The 22,540-nt window shown below is 39.1% G+C and overlaps 1 protein-coding gene across 6 annotated transcripts in view; it reads left to right on the forward strand.

The window, feature by feature from the left end:
- PATJ (PATJ crumbs cell polarity complex component) overlaps positions 1-22,540 on the forward strand; it is a 335,749-nt gene that overhangs the window by 42,267 nt on the left and 270,942 nt on the right. For all 6 annotated transcript variants that reach the window (XM_057712781.1, XM_057712798.1, XM_057712772.1 and 3 more), the window contains exons 13-16: positions 3,780-3,856; positions 5,864-5,920; positions 15,963-16,097; positions 20,877-21,038. In XM_057712781.1, the coding sequence (XP_057568764.1) occupies positions 3,780-3,856; positions 5,864-5,920; positions 15,963-16,097; positions 20,877-21,038 (431 nt within the window). The remainder of the gene's footprint in view (positions 1-3,779; positions 3,857-5,863; positions 5,921-15,962; positions 16,098-20,876; positions 21,039-22,540) is intronic.

Below are 22,540 nucleotides of genomic sequence, written 5' to 3' on the forward strand. Positions count from 1 at the left end.
ACCAGCCATCCTCCAGGGCCAAACAGGGTGATATGAGGTGTGCAGTGAGAAAGGGGCTGCGCCCCCAGAGAGGGCCAATCCTCTGCCTATGCCCCCATAGTCTCCACGCCCCGCACCCTCAGCTCCTCCACTGCTCAAGCAGGACATTCTGCATCCACTCGCTCGGCCCACATACTTTAACATTTTCAAGGTTTTAGAAAGACTCCTGAATGTCTTCCCACAAGTACATTGTTATTAGTATAACTGTTTTTTAATCTTAGCATTTTTAATTACTGCATACTTTAGCTTGTATATTACCATTGCAGCTATAGATATACAACTATCTGTATATATAGCAGTATTTCCTTTTCACCATAACAGTAATGTATACATTTTTATATATTTCATCAAGTTTCCAGGTTGCTATATATTTGTTGTTTAATTTTCTTTTTTTAAAAAATTTGTTTTATTATTTTTTAAATATTTTTGGCTGCGTTGGGTCTTTGTTGCTGCATGCGGGCTTTCTCTAGTTGTGGCAAGCAGGGGCTACTCTTTGTTGTGATGCACGGGCTTCTCAGTGTGGTGGCTTCTCTTGTTGTGGAGCACAGGCTCTAGGTGCGTGGGCTTTGGTAGTTGCCACACGTGGGCTCAGTAGTTGTGGCTCACGGGCGCTAGAGCACAGGCTCAGTAGTTTTGGCACACAGGCTCACTTGCTCCACAGCATGTGGGATCTTCCCAGACCAGGGATCAAACACGTACCCCCTGCATTGGCAGGCGAGTTCTTAACCTCTGCATCTCCAGGGAAGTCCCTAATTTTCTTTTTAATTGATGTGCAACTTTGTTCTTGTGCTTTGTTCTTTGATAACTCAGCTACTCTAGTTGACTCTATTCTGCAAGCATGTTGAGTAACAGTCTCCCACAGTTCCCCTTACAAAGGCACTCAGGAAGGCCTTGCCAGTTGAATGAAATGGAATACTTACACTTCGTCCATGTCCAGAAACACTTTGGCTTTTTGCTCTGATTGTCTTCTGTCAGGAAAGCATGGCCTAAAGGAAGGAGTAAACCCCTCATTCAAGTTTTAAAATTTTCTGTAGTTTGGAAATTTAACTTGTTCTTTTTGACCTAAGTAGATTGTAATTAATTTTTGCTATTTAAATTCATGTGAACCCGGGTAGATTTATAGTGAATTATCAGGGAAAAATCAAATATATCGTAAAGTTAGAAATATTTTTGGATCAACATCACTACATTTTCTTTCCCCCATGAGTATGTATAATTTCAGCTTGAGAGTTAGACCAAATTCTTCCAGGTGTTATGAAGTTAACTCTTTTTTCACTGTAGGGGCAGAACAATTTTCCCTTCTTCGCTTCTAGTTTCTTTGGCTGGTGTAATAATTAAATTGACACAAGACAGATTAACACAGGAGAAAAACAAATTTCCTATGTATAGGAATCCCATAAAAATATGAGCTCCAAGGGCAAGTTGGGCAACTGAGGCTTCTTTGCCATCCTGAGCTAAGGAATGAGATAGGGGCCTGGGCCTTCCAAGGGGAGGAGAGTAATTCACAGGAGGATAGGAAGGGCAGATGTTTGGTAATTAGAAGTGTGCCTGCCATGCAGATAGGTCTTTCAGATAAGAAAGTTATCTCTGGTAATAGCTGTCTTTCTGGTGGAGGTTCCCTATCTAAATTCTTTAAAAAAATTTTTTTTAAATTAATTAATTAATGTTATTTATTTATTGGCTTCATTGGGTCTTCACTGCTGTATGTGGGCTTTCTCTAGTTGTGGCAAGTGGGGGCTACTCTTCATTGTGGTGCATGGGCTTCTCAGTGCAGTGGCTTCTCTTGTTGTGGAGCATGGGCTCTAGGTGCGCAGGCTTCAGTAATTGTGGCACATGGGCTCAGTAGTTGTGGCTCGCAGGCTCTAGAGCACAAGCTCAGTAGTTGTGGCTCATGGGCTTAGTTGCTCTGCGGCATGTGGGATTTTCCTGGACCAGGGCTTGAACCCATGTCCCCTGCATTGGCAGGCGGATTCTTAACCACTGCGCCACCAGGGAAGTCCCCTCGCTAGCTAAATTCTTTTAGATAGTTAAGGGAGAGGTGAAAGTTTTTCCTGAGTCTGCTAGATATTGATTGCCTTCAGCTCAAAATAATCCACATGCCAGAGTGGCAGTATTTGGAGGTGGCATATTCTGCTCTCTTTCGTTGCCATTGGAATAATTGTTTCAGATCATCTTAATATTCATTTTTGTGTGTGATCATTTTGTGTAGCCTAGGATTTATTGAGCTGCTGCAAATAAATTAATCTCTTTCCTCTGGTACTTAGGCCTTTGTGCTGTGCTTTAAAACTCATGACTGTGATTTCATTGTATGACTGAAAGGTAAAAGTATAGTCAAAAGAATTGTAAGTGAAATATGAACATTATTTTATAAACATATATAAAATATCTTTAAATATCATGTTTTTAAGCTTACAGTTCAACCAATACATCGCAAATTTTGTTCAAATTAGCCTACCACATAAGAAACTGCTGCCTATAAGAAATTTAATAGAACTCAATGTAATTTCTTATGGAAATGTTAACAGAGTAGGCACAAAGGTGCAAAGCCCACATGAATGATATTTTGTTTTTAATTAGGATCTTTAGTTAGTTATCCTCAAAATGTAATCTAGCATATCAGTTAATATAGTTACTTCCTGGATATGCTTTCGTAAATCTAGTAATTTAAGTTCTTTAGTGTTCATTAGTCTTAGTCTCTGATTTTTGAGCTTAGCCTGTTTTACTTAATGATTTGTATTATGTAATTAAGCATTGTGTGCATCTGAGATTAGATGTCTGCTGAAGGCTTGAAAAAGCTGATATTGCAAGTTATGTTTGATTTTAGGCAGATGGTTATATCAGTTGTGGTAAGTGTTCTATGACTTGTCCAATCTTGTGACACAGTTGAGTTTTTCTTAAAGAAAAAAGGTGGAGGTTTGTTTATTTTCTGCTACTACTGTGGATCTAAATTGAAATTATAAGTTTAGTACTTTGGCTTTTGTCTATTAGGCATCATTCAGACTATAAGCTGCATTGAGCTTCTGGCTAAGATCATATGGAAGACAGGCAGGACACTTAAAAGCTGTCTTCGCTCTTTAAAGTCATTTGACCTATGCAAAAAAGGCAATATTACCCTTAAGTAAGAAAATCATAAATATACGATAACCATGTAGCCACAAAAGACCAAACTAAAACCAAAGTTTCTGTTATATTAAAGCTCATGCAACTCACTGGTTGGATTAAATCAAACAAGCTTTTATATCTGCCCAAGTGCAAAGTTTGATTGAGTCATGTTGATATGACTTGCTGATAATAAAGATACCTGGATAGGTTTTTACTTTTGCTGTGGGTGAGTGGAAGGTACTACTCTGAAGTGATTAACAATCACCTTAAATCTTTGTTTGTCCTAACATAGCATAAAGCAAAGCCAGATGCATTTTACTTGAAGTTTGCATATAAACTGTATATAATTCAAATTTCATTTATAACTCATCATTTCCTCTTCCCTTTAAAATATTCCTTAACAGCAAAAGCTCTTTCATAATTTGGTCACAGCTGGTCTTTACATTTTACATTAGTCTTATAAGTCACCTCTGATTTACTTTACCTGATAGACCTAAGTTAATTCACTTTCCTTTTTATTCATTTCCCTTTTGCTTGCTGAAATCGTGCTGTTATGGAAGAATTTAGTAGTTTAGTGTGTTTAGCTCACAGTAGCTTCAACTTGCTTGGTTATTTATTTATTTATTTATTTATTTTAGAAAGAGTCCCAGACTCTCTTGGAAATGAGCTGAAATCCAGATGGGAAAACCTACTGGGCCCTGATTATGAAGTAATGGTATGTTAAAATCTTTTAATAAAAAACACTCATGTCTCATTTCATGTCAAGCTCCTAATGCTACAATTGAAAGAAATGGGAGGGTCAAAGAATAGCCTGCCTGCCTTTATTTTTTCCCTCCTGTGTTTCTTTCCTATTGGATCAATTAATTGATTTTTTTTTTTTTTTCATTTTAAGCTGCAAGCACAGTTAAGGACTACACACAAGTTTCAGTTACAATTAGCAGACACTCAGTTCATGTTGAAACAATTTAAGTCAACAATAGGCAGAAAAATATTGGAAGAGAGAGGGCTTGCCTTTAAATTTATAACCTGTATCAGCTGCTTAAAATTGCTGGCGTTTTTATGATTGCTTTTATGATCTGTTTGTTTTATTGTAGACTGAAAGGGCTGTGGATATTAGTCCTATGTTTCACAAAGAATCTTACAGTTTTATGAGAAAAATGAAAGAATGATTATCAAATGTATTTGGGAGAACAGGAAGTAATTTAGGTTAGGTATAAGTTTATAGTGCCAGCGGTCCATTAGACTTCCTTTCACCTGTTATTAGATTCATTGAGTAAGGGATTGATTACATTTCCTCATATGAATCCACATGAAAGCAGAAAGCTGCGCTTAGAAAAGCCTCTACGGTGTTCGCTAAATGCGTTAGTAATAAAGTATTCTATTAAATTTCTATTGTCATTCACATTTTCTCACATGTGTTTGTCATCAGTGCTTGTTGGCTGGTTGGAGATTTTTTTTTCTCCTCTAGCCACTGTCTATTGTCAGACTTTTTCCATTGTCATTACCATGAGTCAAAACAATCCATGTTTTCTCCTCTTGCTAGTTTCGGAGGTGCACATCAGTCCTCATGAATTGCTACTTCTTTACTTCGTAGATTTTGAGGCTATTTTGTCATTAGGCTGGCAAATGACCTTTTCTACTATCCTGAGTGGTTGATAGTCAAAGCAGTTTGGTGTACCAGTATTTCTAAATAATCTGTTTTGTGATGAGCTCTTTTCATTTAAAAATTTATCCTCTTTATAACTACTTTTCCAAATTTTGTTTATCACATAGTGAGGTCATAACAGAGGGGCTAGAAAGAGGAGACAGAATTTGAAGTTGGAATTTTAAAGTGACAGTTGTTAACTGCCATTATTAGTTGTATTCATTAAGAGTTGTAACATGTTCTGAGGGACAAGGCAGTGAAAGGAGAAGCCAGGCAAGACAGCGAATGAATGCGTACGTGCAAACATGCATACATGCATGCGTGTGCTCCAGTGTTTATTTTCTTCCAGAATCTTCTTATCTGAAGTGCAGTACATTTAGAAGCTTTCGTTGGACCGCTGTTTAACTTATCCCCTCCCTCCAGAGGCACCATATTTTATTAACAACTTACAGATGCAAATCATCAGTGAAGTATTTTGCTTCTGCGGATGTCCACCACTGAAGCTCAGGGCAATAGTTTTAGGCCAGGATTAAAAGCCTTCAGTATTCCACGATCTTCCCACCATTCCAGGTCTTTTGTTTGTGTCCTTGCCAGCTCTTTCTCATAGGAAAATGGTTTGAGCTTGCTGTGGAAAGTCAGATGCTTCAGTTTTTGCAAACTTGTCTGATTTTACTGACCTTGCAAACTTTGTTTCAAGGCCTAGGTTTAGAAGTAAAAATGACCATACTCTTGGTTTTGTCAAAAGAATAAAATTTTTATGGCTTTAATATAATGGAGGATTAAATTAAAATTTTAGGGGTCATGGATTTTTAAAAATAGTACATGTATTTGCCCATCACCTTCTAGTTCAACTTTTGAATAATTTATGAAAAAAGATTGCTGTGGAGAACAATAAAAACAAAAAAAGCGAATATTTTCTGAAATTTTACGTTATGTGTTGTGGATTTCAGAAATGTAGAAAAGAGATTAGATGGAGTTATCAAGATATGGGTTTTACACAGATTTTTTCAGAAAGCCTAGGAAGGAATAAAGTTACGCTTTTACAGATATTGGAAACATTTTTTCTTGTGAATTTAGATTGCTACTTTGGATACACAGATTGCAGATGATGCTGAGTTACAGAAGTATTCAAAGGTAAGCATTATTTTTTAAACTGTTGCCAGTGTTTTGCTGTTTGAAGAACTTTCTCTAAGTTTTTGTCAAAGAAACTAGATTAGTGCTGTGACCTAAAGTTTTCAGAATTTAGTTTTAGAGGTTTTCTGGAAATGTGGTAGGTTCTGACTGTTATGAAACATGATGGTTAGTATGCCTGGGAAGAACGTGGACCACTTCCAGAAGCCAAAATCCCAGGTTTGACTGCCTTGTCCGCCTTAAATGTAGTATGCAGACTGGCCTTGTGCAGAGTGTGTTAGCTTTTCAGATATTGTAAGTCCTTTGAAAATGTTTCCTAAAATTTAAGACCACGATATAGTCTTAAAAAAATCTTCCCAGTCCAGGTATTTAAGGACAAAAAAGTGGTTTATCTTTTGAGATAGGCAGTGCTTTTTCTTGGACTTAAAAAATTTTGTAGTGAGGCCTGTATTTCTAATGGCAAAATGCCAGAAAGTAACTTTTAGAGTTTTTCTTAACATTTTTAGTGACCTCTCACTACAAATTAATTTTAGAGACCCCATTCTGGATAATCAAAGGCCAGGGCAATTGAAACTTAGAGAAGCCTTCCAGGTGGCTTTCTCAATAAATGATGAGAAAGGAAAGAGTTTCTTGTCTGAATAGTTTCAAAAGTTATACTGTAATACCACCTGGGGTGTATGAGCCGAGCCCAACTTAAATTCTGCTGTCATCTGCAGTATTCAAAACGAGTTTTCTGTGCCCCAGGTGGGTTTTGTAAGAAGTCATCTCTTTAGTTAGTTCTACCATTTCCTTCTCTGAGTATTTGTGATGAATATTTTCCTTCTAAAATTTTATGTTACATGTGAAGTTATTTTTAGGTTGGAATTTTCAAAGCTGATGCTGTGCAGAACATTTCTTTCCTTGTAAGCTAGCCTGCATTTGGAGTCACTTCCTTGCTGGGCTGTGTGGGCCAACTGACCAGGCTTTCCTCAGATGTGCAATATGAAAGAATGTGGTACAACTTGTACTTAATTTCAAATTATTTACACAATCGCCTTTAGGTTAGATTTGTCACTAATTACTAGTTTCATCTAAATTTGTTGAGAGGAATTTAATTCAAAATAAGAGTAAGAAATATAAATACCTCACCAAACTTCACATTATTAATTACTGCAGTATAGTTTACTGGTGACATGGACTCTGGAGTCAGACTGCCTGGGTTCAGATTCTGGCTTATCCATTCACTAGCTTGTAAAGTTATCTAGACTCTGTGTTTCAGTTTTGTTGTCTGTAAGAGGAAGATTTTAATAGATTAGTACCTACCTCATGGGTTGTACAGGAACTAAATTTAATGTGCCTAGAGTAGTTGCAGGCACATAGGATATTGTTAATAATTTTACTATTGTTCATAAAAATCAATGATGCTTTTCCAAAAATCGTTAAGTTACAGTAAACTCTTAGTAGATATTTTCTATTTACCAGTCTTCCGCTTTACTAAATTTCCTGTGCCTAATCTGCCTATTTAGTCCTTAATTTTAATTGTTATATTTTTCTATTCTAGAATTTATTTTCTCCCCTTTTAGATTATAATTCTTTTGGTGGAATTCTCAATTTTTAAAAACCTGTATTTGCCATCTTTTTCTCTATTTCTTGAACATATTATTCATAGCTTATAAGAACTTAAAATAATTAATTCCAATATCTGGATCAACTTTAGATGTGTTTCTATGGTTTGATGTTTTCTCTCATTGTGGTTATTTGGTTGTATCTTTCGCCGTGCCGTAATTTGACTGGATGTTTGATATTATGTACACCAACTACAAAAGACTTCGGGTGATGCTATCTCCATCTAGAGGAGTTACTGTTTCTTCTAATAAGGAGATACTGTGTGTGTGTGTGTGTGTGTGTGTGTGTGTGTGTGTGTTGCAGGTGGGCAGTCATCTCTGAAGCGGGGCAGGGTACTGTGCAGGTCAGGTTCAGACTCTCTGGTTGCCTTTGCTCCTAACTCGTGGCCTACCAGGTATTCCAGTGGGTCTGGGGTGTTTACCAGTCCCTTCCCCGTGGTGAGACTGGAACTCCAGTTCTCCCTCAGTACTTTGGCACTGTAGAAATCTTTGCTTAGCTTTTCAGAGGTTTCCTGAGAAGCTTTTAGCCTCCTTGCTTGTTAGAACTCAAGATTTGTCCTTGGAGGAAAACAATGCCCTTGCTCAGGCTTAGTTCATCGTGCAGTTCAGCTTTAATTGTTGTCCTTACGTGTTCAAAGCCATAAGACCCTGTATCATCATATTCTATAATAAAAAAGGGTCATAGCCACACTTTGTACATCTTAAAGAATGTCATTGTCTTTCTCCAGGCAGAACATGTTCCCTCTCGCCTTCATCCCTAGTTCCTTGCCACCAGTCTAACTTTACCTTCTTCCTGATCAACTTCTATGCATTATATCTATTTGTCCTCAGTTACTCTGGTATGAAGGTGTAGAAAGGCTTTGAGCTGAACAGACTTTCAGAACCACCTCACCAGTACATTGAATTGTTCATTCGTTCATCAAATATTTATTGATGTCTACTCAGTGCCAAGTCCTCTACTGGGTGCTGGGGTTTCAGAAGAGAACAGAAAAAAAAGAAAAAAAAAAAAATCCCTGCCCTACATTTTAGTAGGAGGAGATGGAAAATAAGTAATAAGTTATATAGTATTGATGATATGTGCCATGCAGGGAAGGTGGGTAAGGAATTCAGGAGTGTGGGTTTGCAATATTAGATAGGTTGACCAGGAAGAGCCTCATTAAGAAGGTGGTATTTGAGAAAATACTTTAGGAGGTGAAATAAACAGCCTAATTTTTCTTCTACATAACATGAACAAGAATACCTATGTTGTAGAAGGTTAAATACAAATGTATTTAATATATGCCCTAATTAATATAGCTCAGTGCCAACACATAAGAACCGTCTGATAAAATGTGGTTTGGTTTCCCAGTTGTATGCATCTAGTACATTTAGTCTCTGACCTTTTAAAGGTGCCTTTAAAAAAAAAAACTATTTTAAAACATTTAATTATTTAATTGAAATTTTGTTGTAGCAAAAAGTTTTTTTTTTATTTTTTGCACTAGAAGAAAAAGTTATCCATAATTGCACCATTCTCTTTTCATATTTAGTTGTTGCCTGTGTATGTTTACATATTTGTAGTTGGTATATCCGTTCTTTTGTGTAATGTACATGTCAGAGAAGGGATGTGTGCTTTTTCTATGTGAAATTATCACACATATTTACTCTTTGGTACATTGATTTCTCAATTATAAATGTCTTCCACTATAAATGTCCATAGACTGATTTTTTATTTATTTATTTTTTTGAGCCGTGCCACTTGACTTGCGGGATCTTAGTTTCCCATCCAGGGATGGAACCCAGGCCCTCGGCAGTGAAAGTGCCGAGTCCTAACCACTGGACTGCGAGGGAATTCCCCACAGACTGATTATTTTGATGAACTATAATTTTAAAAAATCATCTTAAAATTGTAAGTTTAGCTCTTAATTCTGTAGCTTCTAATTTCTCCCTACAATATGTAAAGGAGACTGGCCTGTCCAAACCCATTTCACACACGAGGATCCTAAAGTTTGCATCGGTTGAATGAATCACCTCAAGTTACACAGCTGGATAGTAGCAGAGGCAGCTTGTAGCTTAGAGAGCATGCTTTCCTTCCTGAAATATTTACAGAGCTCCTACTGTATGCCGGACACTGTGCTACCAGCTGTGGGAAGCAAAATAGAAAAGGTCCTCACTCTCCTAGAGCTTGGGTCCCGGGCTTGGGTCAGGGCAGGATAATAGACAGGTTAAAAATAACCTGAGAAGATAGTTATAAATTGTAAGAGGTGATGCCAAGAAGTGATTGTAAGAAGTGATGATAATTCAAGAAGCATAAACAGGGTGCTGAGAGCACCCTGGGGGTAGGGGGGCACTTCAGACAGAGAGCCAGGGAAAGTCTTTCCGAGTTCAGGCTCGAAGGGTAAGAATGTGGTGGGTACAGGTGGGAAAAAGCTGGCCTGTGGGATGAATGGAAGTCGTTTGTTCAGAGTGTCTGGGCCAAACTAAATGAAGAGTGCGATGTTAGGTGAGGAAGACCTGGTGCTACAGGGCCTCGAGGTTCACATGGATAAGCCTGGGCTTTATTCTCAGTGCCAGGTAGCACCAGTGGAAGTTTCTAAGTAGGGTGGTGTCATGCTCTGAGGTCGAGGCTGTAGGTTTTTCCTCTGTCCCATCAGCTTTCTGATTAGGAAAATCAAGTTTCGTGGCTATAGCTGTTGTTTCTAAGGGTTTCACTGTCCTTAGTTGGTCGCTCCAGTTACTGCCTCAGAGCTGCTTCTCTTGAAGGGATGCCAGTTCCAGAAGCATCTTCCTACATGTCAACCCAGTGTTGATAGATAAGAAATTGCTTTGAGGTGAATGGAGTTGTAGGGAAAGAGAGGTGAAAGCGACTTACAGTGGTTTGAGCATTAGCTGCGCTGCTTCTAGGAAGCTGTTAATCATGAGACAAGAACAGTTTTCCCGCATCTGGGGAGACTTGCACTTTTAGGGATGGCTTTCTTGGCAAGTGTTCACTGTTAAGATAATCACAGCACTGTAAGGAGAAGCCTTATGCTCACGCCAGTGACCTCTCTGCTGGCCATTAATCATGATACGAAGTGAGCATCAGTAACATCCCCGGTGTGGGAAACAAAAGACCAGGCCCTGTTCTCTGGTTTTGACAAGACAGACTGACAGGTTTCACTTTATTTCCTTCCTGAATTACATTCTCTGAGCCAAAGGGCATTAAGATGTGAGTTTGCCCCTCACTCTGTTTGAGCAAGTAGAATTTTGAAGGCAGCGGGATGTGCTGGGCCCCCACTCAGTGACGAGGGTCAGTGTTTTGCTTTAAAGGCATTTTCTCCTTTATTTCCCCTATAGGTCAGCAGCTATTTCCTCCTCTCCATTTTTAATATGTGAAAACTGAGTGTCAGGTAGGTAGAGTGACTTGCCCAAGATCATACACAGCTATTAAGTGGCAAAATTTAGGAAACAAATCAGGGGTTATCTGGCTCTTAAGTCTGTGCCATTCTTTGTGTTTTTTCTTTTGAATAGGTAATATATGAAAAAGACATAAAATTGAAAAGTTACCGAAAGAAGTGCTGCAAAAAATGTTTCCCTCCCATCCCAGTCCCCTTGTTCTCCTCCTCAGAGGCAACCAACCAGTTACCAGTTCTTAAGCGGGTAATTTTATATTTTCTGGTCTCTTTTTGAGTGGAGAACATAAGATACAGAATCAAATAACCGTAGTGACAGTGGTTATCCACTAGGGCAGGTGGCCTATCAGAAACATCAGAGGTGCTTTTTCAGAATTCACATGCCCTGTTTTGTTCCTTGTGACCAGTATTCTGATCTTGTAGGTTTGGAGTGAGGATCCTAAAGGAAACTGTGATCCCTCCCTTGCTTCCCATCACTGAGAATTATTGTTGCAGTATTGCTAACATGCTTTATGTGTACAGTTGACCCTTGAACAACATGGGTTTGGACTGTGTGGGTGCACTTATACACAGATTTTTTTTAATAGTAAATACTACAGTACCACATACCATCCTCAGATATGAAGAAGGGCTGACCATAAGTTATACCCAGATTTTAGACTGTGTGGAGGGTCAGTGCCTCTAACCCTGAGTGATAAATGGTCAGGTGTATTCAAGGAGGGAGGGATTACTTCCTCAAGACCGATGATGGAGGCTTATTAGAAGGATGAACTACACTCTAAAGAATGCATTTGGAGAAATAAGAACAGTGGATATTCTAGGTGGAGGAAATACCATGAGCAAAGGTAGAGAAAGAGTCACAAGTGCACAGCGTGGGGTTAGGTGTCAAAAGCTTAGATATGGGCCAGACAGGTAACAGAAATGATACCTGAAATGGAAAAAATGTCAACTGATGCTTGACCTTGGTCTTTTTTTTTTTTCTTACATGCTTGATTCTTTTCCTTTATTTATCCATTTTCCTAATAACAAGCTGATGCTTTAGCAACCTCCGAAGGTGAGCAATGGGTTTTTATCCCCTTGTAATGTCCATACAAACTTGTGAATTTTTATGTATTTAATATATTTCAGTATTTTGTGGTCATCTAAAAGGACTTTATTTTGAAATAATTTCAGTATTAAATAAAGGCTGTGAAACCATGCACTTCAGATTGGGACTTGAACCCATGTGCCAGGACTCAAACCCAGCCTAAACCCAAATTGGGACTTGAACCCAAGAGACCAGGACTCAAACCTGGCCAAAACCCAAGGTCTTCCAACTGAGATCACATACCTGGTTTCAGGACTTGAAGCTCAGGTTCTTAATGTCTCATCACAGAAAGAATTCAGTGAGAGACAAAGTGATAGGTAAGAAGTTTATTTAGAGATTTATTTAGAGAGAAACACACTCCACAGACAGAGCATGGGCCATCTCAGAAGGTGAGAAAGGCCTTGACCTTGGTCTTAACTGAAGAGACCCTTGAATATATTTCTGTACAGCGGAGTATGTAATGTGTATTTTTTGAATACTCAGAATTAAAATTTTATTTTTTATTTTAATTTTTTTTTTGGCTGTGCCACGTGGCTTGTGGGATCTTAGTTCCCTGACCAGGGACTGAGCAGGCCCTCAGCAGTGAAAGTGTGGGATCCTAACCACTGGACCGCCAGGGGATTCTGCAGAATTAAAATTTTAGATGGGTGAGAAAAACTAATATAAATCAAGCTCTGCTAGACTGATTGTCTTGCATAACCTCTGACGAACATAGCTTACTTTGGAGGGCATTATCCTGTGTTTCACCATTAATTTAAAAGTCGTAGCCTCATTCTTGGAAAGTTTGTTGTTTATTTGTGGTAAATTTAGCAACTCTTTCCACCTAATCTGTAAGTATAAATGGTTATGTAATATCTCCAGTGAGAGAGAGAAAGAGAGAGAGAGAGTGAGTTGTGTGTGTGTGTGTTTGTGTTATAAGAACTAATCATAGGGTTCTTTCTGTTCTGTTTTATTTTTAGTTCAGCTTTTTTGGAAGCATCCTCTCCCATCCCACTGACATAGCTATTCCTCTCTGGAAGTTTTTTTCCTCCCCCTGGAGCAACATCATTTATATTCCCACTTGAGCATTTTAATATCTTGTTTGAGGGACCTGAAAGTAGAGCTACTAGTGAAATGAATGAGCTGCAGTTTGTTTCCTGACAGGTCTCTCCACTCATAGGTTCAAGGCCTCTGGCTTTCTTGATCTCATTTGATCTTCATGATTTTAGTGCCGACAGTAAATCACACAACGGTCACACTTTCCTTGGATATATTTCCTTGTATCCTTTACTTGTCATATCAGGATCATGAAGATCCTGCTGCTCATTAGCTTTGTCAATTTAAATAGGACCCCTTGCAAAGCGCATTGAATAAGCATCAAAAAGCACAACGTGCTCTGTGTGTGAGGGCATCAATCATCTGTCTGTCGCACCCACTCCTGTCACTTTAGCACTTTCTGCTCTCAGAATTCCGAAAGGGTGGACAACTGAAAGAGACGGATGAAACGGTTGATTTGTTTAGTTGCTAAATACAGCTGGGACAGGTAATTAAACAGTCCTGCTGCCGTAGAGAAGCCTGCAGCCATGTAACATGCAGTCTCAGAAACCCAGCTGCACTCAGATTTAGATTCAGAATGAGTATTGGGTAGGCGTCTTTTAGATTGACAGATTTTGTAAACATCATTTCTGGTTTATTTGTTCAGTGTGATTGAAGACGGAGCTCAAATCCTTGCACACAGTTTACACTCTGTAAATATATGCTGGATATCACGTCCAAACTAAAAAAAAAAAAAAAAGGCAACCCTAATTTGTAGCGCTTACTGGTATCTGTGGTGTAAGTAGTTCTACCATGGCAGATTTTGAGCTACCAAAATGACATCAATGAACACGGAGTTAGGTAGCGATTCACAATAGCACTTCATTGTTGCAGGTTTCTCCATGGGAGCGTGACTTTAATATTACCTGAGCTAGATGCATTTGGTGCTAGACAAATCAACCATTTCATCTGGCTTTTTCAGTTGTTCACCCCTGTGGTATTCCCTAAATTCTTAGATAGAGAGTATTTCCATCATACTTGTATAACACACAGATGTCACTTCAAGAACGTAGATAAAATGTGGTCAAAATAATTAGGAAGTGATGGATTTTGAGTACTTACTACATTTATTTTTAATATTATTTATTTAATTGTAATCTTATAATTTCATGTTTAATAACGGCTGTCATCAGCAACTGGCTTGCAGAACTCCTGGAAATTGAACAATCTGCTCTTGCAAGTAGGCTTCAGCACACTGTTGGGGATGACCTACGAGTGGACCCACTGACCACTTTCTGCCCTAGTGTTCGGCTCATAAACAAAGGGAGGAAGAGAGCTGGCAGAGATGGATGGGTAAACTGTTGTTACAGAAACATTTCTCAGAGTTTTTGTTTACCTTTCAGTGCTAAAGAAAACGACCCTAATGTCTCCTAGCTTGATAGACAAGATTTGGTACCATGACTAAACAGAATGAGGTGGCAGCAGTGAGAAAGAAAGAAATCACAGAGGGGGGACAAGAGTGAAAACAATCTTACCCTCGCATTGTTGGAACATCTTATTGCCAGAGATGGCAGGTAGATCCTGAGCTGCTTGGTGGTCAAGAGCACTTAATTTTCAGAAAATTAGCCCAAGGCCGGGAGTCCCTCATGCCTGTTTTAAGCCGTTGAGATCGTAGTCAGCTGGACCCCTTGCCACTTCACATTTGTCTGTGTGTCTGTAGTGGGACAGAAATGAGCCCCAGGTCTGAAGCAAGGCCTGCGGAACTCTGGGGACTCTGAGCAGATGACAAGGGGGAGGTGACAAGCTCCAGAATGAGTGATCACAGAGAAAAGGAAATGTGAGGGAAAGAGCCATGTTGTGGATGCCACTTTGTGTAGGGTTTTCTCCTTAGCAAATGTGCCATGAGAGATGTACTTTAGGTATTTTAGATAAACAGACTATTGATACAGGAAATATGTCATAATTAGTACCATTTACAATATTTAAGTGTATACACCCACAATGAGAAATCATTAGTTCTAATTTTGAAAGTCAAGGGAATGGAGTTTGGTGAATGCCTTTGACCTTTATAACCAACAACACGAAGACGCTCATCTTTTTACCTTGACATTGGCTGGAGTTTCTTAATGCTTGTTTGTTAATGTTTCTTAATGCTTCAGCTCATAGCTGAACCCATATGAATCCTTCTAAGTCAGCAGAACCAGGCCTAGAGTGGAATAATGGTTGCCTTCCTTGTTACACACCCATGCCTTCCCCAAATCAGAAATTGTTCTCTTTTAAGCTGGTGAGATGGAAAAAGACATCTTGAAAGAGGTACCATCTTTCATGGATTAATTCAAATAACATGTAATGAGCCCATGTTCAGATGCCTGGTATTATTCTAGGGCCTGAGGTTATAGAGAGAAAAGATACCCTCACGTGGGAAGGGGCGGGGCGGGGTGGGGCGGGGGGGGGGGGTAGGCAGTGAAGAAAATAGGAATTTTAAACACAGTGTATTGTGAGCTGTGATGGAGATGTGTATAGGGTGGTCTTGGATCCTAGATGAAGGTGGATTAACTCAGATATCAGGAAGGGTTTCATGGAAGTGACGCTGTGTTGGTATTGAAGTGTGAGGGAAGCTTAGGTAATATAAAGGAGCTAGATGACCCGAGGGATGGGACGCCCTGCAGAAAAGTGAAACACAGAATACATACTGGGAACTATAGGAAGTTTGGAGTGCCAGAGCTTAGAATTGGAGATTTTGTACGTCTGTCTCTCCATTCCCAGGGAATCTGAGAGGAAAAGAGTGAAAACAAGAAGACAAATGACTTCATGTTTTACTTGAGGCTAGTTTTCCCATTATTATCTCTTTTGGGACTTTAGTGATCTGATTCAAGAGGTGAGGCTTTCATGTCAAAATAATACTTGATGGAGGATTAACAGCCAGATGCGTCCTTGTCGTGTTTATATCACTGCTCTGTGTTTCGCTGCAGCTGCTGCCCATTCACACGCTGAGGCTTGGCATGGAAGTGGATTCCTTTGATGGGCACCATTATATCTCATCGATTGCTCCAGGTGGTCCTCTTGATGCACTGAACCTCCTACAGCCAGAAGATGAGCTTCTTGAGGTAAAATTTTTGAGGGGGGAAAAAGACACAGGGCAGGAATTTTCAAGTTGTAGGAAAATGTGTTCTCACCAGAAACCCACTGAGTTACATCACCAATACTAGTGTAATGTCAACTGCTTAGATTGAAAAATAATTGGTGACTATACTAAACAAAACTGTGTTGTGTACTTGAAAGTTGCTGAAAGAGTAGATCTTAAGTGTTCTTACCACATACATACACATACATGCAAACAAAATATGGTAACTATGTGAGGTGATAGATGTATTAACTAACCTCATTGTGGTAATGATTTCACAGTATATATATCTAATCATTACACTGTACACCTTAAACCTGTACGTGTTATATGTCAATTATATCTCAATAAAGCTGGAAAAAATAAAGATGAAAAATACTAACAACTTATATAATGATAAGAGGAGTAGATAATATGCTTTCAGTTCATTTTCCCCATCTTTTGGGACTCCTGAAATCTCCTTTTAAAATTTATTTATTTATTTATTTTATTGGCTGTATTGGGTCTTGGTTGCTGCACACGGGCTTTCTCTAGTTGCGGCGAGCGGGGGCTACCCTTCATTGTGGTGTGTGGGCTTCTCATTGCAGTGGCCTTTCTTGCTGCAGAGCATGGGCTCTAGGCGCATGGGCTTCAGTAGTTGCGGCACATGGGCTCAATAGTTGTGGCTCATGGGCTCTAGAGCGCAGGCTCAATAGCTGTGGCGCACGGGCTTAGCTGCTCCGCAGCATGTGGTATCTTCCTGGGGCAGGGCTCGAACTTGTGTCCCCTGCATTGGCAGGTGGATTCTTACCCACTGCATCACCTAAGAAGTCCCTGAAATGTCCTTTTGAGTGCTTATTTAAAGATTAAGAAAGAAGCTAATGTCCTGTTTTAATTTGATAGCATAATTAGTACTTTTTTTTTTTCAAAATTCTTTTTAAGAATCTAATCCCTGACCGTTGCTTGGAACATGTAGTCACATTTATTTGCAGGTTTTGTTGATTATTTCTAATAAGGTTTAGAGCTGGATAACCTTAGGCTTTTGTGTTGTTGACTGGCTTTCACATTGTCTCCTTGGGACTCCCTCCTCTCAAGATGGCAGCCTCTACTGGGCTCACTCACACTTCTCAGCCTCTCTTCAGTCAGAGCAATTCTAGAGTACTTCTGCTTTGACATGACTGCCTTGAGAGATTTTGTTACATTAGAAATTTCTGTAGCCAACACAACAGACAAACCAAGCAACGACACTTAATTTTACAGATAAGAAAACAAGGCATTGATTTCCCCCAACTTTATACACTGGTAGAGTGATGACTTAGTTCATGTCTTCTAACTCCCATTTCACTGGTTTTTCAGTATGTCACACTACTTTCTAAGCTTCTAAAAAAAGATGTGAGGAATGCTGTGTAGAAAGAATGCTTAGAGAAAGCTGTGTAGAAGAGGGTTCTCCCAAGTGTTAGATCCGTAAGAAGTCCTAGGTTGGGTTTAATAGAATCAAGCCAGTTGCCCTTGCCAAGATTAGAATCCCATGGGTCTTGAAGTAAAGATTTCCTTCTAAAATTTATCTTTGCTTAAAGTGGGATGGCAATGATAGCAGATAGGTTTCTTGTTGGGTTTTTAAAGTAGTGTTCAGTCACCTAGAGGAGAATGTTGAGAATTCTGAGTTGAATTTTGAGGTCAGAGAGAAAAGTGCTGTGACTATTGGCAAGTTCTGTCATAAGCACGGGAGGCCAGGTGTTGGGGTCCTGTTTTAAGATGTAGCAAATGGCTTATTTTTAGAGACGTTCAGGGAATGATATTGGGATGCTTATTGCAGATTAATGCCCTAGACTTTACTCTGTCACTTATGGATTTTTTGGTGCCGAATCATGTCTTTCTCTTCTGATTTGCAGTGTATGTGGCATAATTTTGTGGTATCACACATGATAATCTGCAGATTGGAGACCATTTGGAAAACATTTCCATAATATATACTTACTAGGTATTGAGAAATGAGATATATTTATTTGGGAGATATGGAAATATGAGTAAAAACCAGTTTAGTTTACTTCTTTGTGGTAAATATACATAACATAAACTGTATTATTTAAAGCATTTTTAGTCTGCAACTCAGGAGCATTAAATATAATTCACTACTAGTACATGGTAGGTGATAAAGAAATGTTGACTAGATCTGAGTAGAGCAAGTGTAGGTGATCCCAGCCATCAACTGAGTCTTCTGTGCCTCAGCCGAGATTGGAATTCCATGGGCCTTCTGCCTTGTAACAGAATGTGATGTAATAAGGTAGCATGAAGACTGGTTGAATTCATAAGTATAGATTTCTGGTGAAAGAACTTGGGATAGGGAAAGAAGCACAGGTTTGCAAGTCAAAAGAGCTGCTTTTGGTTCTGAATTTGCCACAGCTGAGCCATGTGTCCTAGCATGCAACAGTTTTTGAGAATCATTTTCTTCATCAATAAATGCCTCCTTCACTCTATGTTTGTGAGGATCTAATGGAATATTGTCCATGTAAAGATAATGGTTATACCTTATATCACTGTGAGTTACTGGCAACATCACCACCATGAAAAGGCACAAGCAGCCTTTATGGGATAGGATTGAATGGGGATGGAATGAAGTAGTGGAACAATACTCATACAGTATTACGTACTCTGCAGATGAATACGTGTGTGTGTTCTAGTCACAAAGTCTGAATAATTGACTTGACAGTACTTAGGAGGGTTTGAAGAGTCTAGAAAAATATTGTGAACTGTAAAATAAAAATTGGCTTTTTCTGAACAACTGAATATAGAAATTAAAAAGTCCCTGTAAAGTTAGCCAAATAAACTCCTGAACTCTCTCTGTGTGTGTGTGTGTGTGTGTGTGTGTGTATTTAATGTACTCTTTAGAGCTTAAAACCAGGAACACAAATATGCTTCGGGGTTAGAACATTGTGCCAAGTCTCAGCTCAGAGCAGCTATTTACAGAGGCTGTAAATCCCCTTAGATAGGAGTTGCTAATGGGAAATGTGACCAATCCCTTTAGTGATAGAGAGTGGTGAGGAGGACTACCAGGCATTGCTATAATAATTGGAGACAATTCAAATGAATAAATAATGAGCTAAATAAATATTTAAATGTACTGCAAGATAAAAACCTGAAAAGGGATTTTTAATTTGTTGAAGTAATGTGAAACACAAGCTAAAATACTTGTGCATGGGTAGAATTCCTGCTTTGATTGTATCCTCTTGCTTTATTTTCAGTATGTTACTCCCCATTTGGTTGATTTTAGAACTTTTTTTGCTCATAGCACCAGTTGGCACCATGGACATGGTGTGACCAGTGGCAAGTACCTCCCTCCCCATTTGTGTGTGAAGATTGCCTTGCAGTTCTGCCAGGAAAAACCTTTAATCTACTGCTGAACTTGCTATCCTCTGGACCCCTTCTTCAGCCATAAAGTCCTGGGAGACAGTGTTTACTTTCTAGGACTAGCTCCCTGAAGCACATATGGGCCTCTTTACAATGTGGTGATTTCTTTGTAAATAATTAAGAGGCAGGGAGATTATGTCTGGTCTGATGGCTAAGTGCTGGGTATGTTATAGGCGAGAGTGGTTCCAAGGGATGAATGACCCTGGGCTCAGACCACTGTTGAGGGGATGCTTCCAACAACCCACTGTGCTCTTATCCTCTGAGCAATGACAGATTTTGTGGAAAGATTCCTCCCAGGAAAGTCAACCCTGCCAGTTATCTGGACTTTAGCACTGCACCTGTCAGAAATTAAGGCCAGATCAGAAATACTTTTAGAATTAATAACGCTGCTGAACCCTCCCAGGAAGGTGGGAGTCATATGTGAAAAGATTATTTGTTGCCTGGACTGTGTTTATGCCTCAGCTTTTTGGGAGTGGCAGACAGATGAGAGAACTCCTTGAGCTAAAGTCGCATATATGAAAAATTAAAATAGACTTATGTTTCCAAATCACCTTTGGTGCAAAGAGTTGTTACTATGCACTATATATATAATATGAAATTTAGATAATTTTTTGGTGATAAACATTAATCACTAATAAGGAATAGTTGATTATCTTTTTGTTCTTTTAAACATGTAGGACCCTAGCGTAAAATAATTTGAAAACCTGACACACTTCTTACATTTGATGGCTGTGTCAGCAGAGTATGTAAGAATGGATCTGAAGCAAAGTTATGTGTATTTCTTTCCTATAGAAGTGATTTTTCTAGGATGGTATTAAGAGTTTATGGGGTGTGAAAGAAAATTGTGAACCAACGCTAAATTTTGACAGCCAAGTATCCTAGATTTTGTTACCTACACATTGTAAGTTGAGAGCAGTTTTAACAGCCTTAAAAATTAGTGTTAATATCTCTATTGATATGCTTACAAAATGAAAAAGCCAAAGGAAGCGGTCTTAAAACAGCTATGATCGATACTGAATACATATTCAAGGGGAGATGGGGAGTGGATGAGAGAATACAACATTGGAGTATAGAAAGAAGAAAGCATGGAGGTGTGAAAAATTAGGCAAATTACATACCCAGTAATGGTTGTACTCTGTGCACATTTTATATTTTATTCACCGAAGTTCAGTAAAATGTTAGCCTTAATTTTTATAAATTTTAGGGATTTCTTTGTTGTTGTTGTTACTACTAAAATGATTAAATTTAGGCCGTTTGTTTACAGGGAAAATAAAATGATATCCTGTTTTCATTTTGATAGATTGACGTAAGCAAGAGATTTTTGCTTTTTTCATTTGGAGCCTCCTCAGTTCTGACTTATCCCTTATCTTTCTAGGTCAATGGCGTGCAGCTCTATGGGAAATCTCGCCGAGAAGCGGTCTCCTTTCTTAAACAAGTGCCACCTCCTTTTACCTTGGTTTGCTGTCGACGGTTGTTTGATGATGAAGCCTCTGTAGATGAACCAAGGACCACTGAAGCCCCTCTTCCTGAAATGGAGGTACTGAATGAACACTCGCACTGCAGTGCCTATAGGCATGCCCCTTCATCAAGGGTGCCCTGAGAGTGTATTGTGATATGAAGGGGAAGGGAAAAGCCTCCTTCCTCTTTTAATTGACAACAGTAGCTCTCAAAGGCAACAATGCATAGCTTTTCAAACTGTTACTGTTCTTTAATGTGAAACTTTTCCTCCTTTTCTCTTTACTTGAAAAGTTGGTAACATTAATGTGCATGCACTTTGATTTTAGAGAACCTTTTTTCAGTAATTGCCAGAGCTCCTTACTTTTGGCTCCCAGTTCAGATCAGTTCATCTTAATACGTTTAAGATGTTGGTGAGTGTTGAATATCTAATGGACTTCCCTTTTTCAGAGCTTTAAAAACACGAAGATCTATGACCAATTTTGAAATGAGTCTAAAAATTTCTGTAAAAGCCTTCAGAAGGTCAGAGAATAAAATAACACTTCCTGTGCTCCTGGTAGTCTTTTTTCTTTCTTTTTTTTTTGCTGTGCTGGGTCTACATTGCAGTGTGTGGGTTTCTCTAGTTGTGGCATGAGGGCTTAGTTGCCCTGTGGCATGTGGGATCTTAATTCTCCCACCAGGGATCAAACCCACGTCCCCTGCAGTGGAAGGCGGATGCTTAACCACTGGACTGCCAGGGAAGTCCCAGTCTTTTTTTTTTTTTTTTTTTAAGAGCATTATGGGACTTCCTAGGTGGCGCAGTGGTTAAGAATCTGCCTGCCAATGCAGGGGACACGGGTTCGATCCAAGGGCTGGGAAGATCCCACATGCCATGGAGCAACTAAGCCCATGTGTGCCGCAACTATTGAGGCTGTGCTCTAGAGCCTGTGAGCCACAACTACAGAGCCCATGAGCACAACTACTGAGCCCACATGCCACAACTACTGAAGCCCACGCACCTAGAGCCTGTGCTCCACAACAAGAGAAGCCACCACAACAAGGGACCTGTGCACCACAATGAAGAGTAGCCTCTGCTCACCGCAACTAAAGAAAGCCCGTGAGCAGCAACGAAGACCCAATGCAGCCAATAAATAAATAAATAAATATATTAAAAAATAAATAAATAAAATAAAGAGCATTGTAATTATGAAAACAGTTTTAAGCGCATGCTTTGCTATCTTACATTTTTGTAACTTTATCTTTTATGTCACTTTCCCCTTTTCCAGGCTCTTTTAGATTATAATTCCATTAACACCAGTTTAGATACACAGGGCCTTCACTTTCACCTACCTATGGTCTGATTTTCAAGATACACAGACTCTAATGTTGCCTCTACCACTTAATGATTTTTGAATCCTTGAGCAAATAACTTGCCTTTCTGTTGATCTTCTTCCTCTGAAAAAGGAGGATACTTATTGTACTTACTCGCCTCATCAGTGGTGAGAGAAGGAAAAGAAGTACTGTGTGCAAAGTTCTTAGCACAATGCCTTGCATAAGGACAGTGCTCAGTAAAAATTAGCTATGGCTGTTCTCAGCTCCTCCCAT

This window comes from Hippopotamus amphibius, chromosome 1 (genome assembly GCF_030028045.1).
Source record: "Hippopotamus amphibius kiboko isolate mHipAmp2 chromosome 1, mHipAmp2.hap2, whole genome shotgun sequence".
Taxonomy (NCBI): domain Eukaryota; kingdom Metazoa; phylum Chordata; class Mammalia; order Artiodactyla; family Hippopotamidae; genus Hippopotamus; species Hippopotamus amphibius.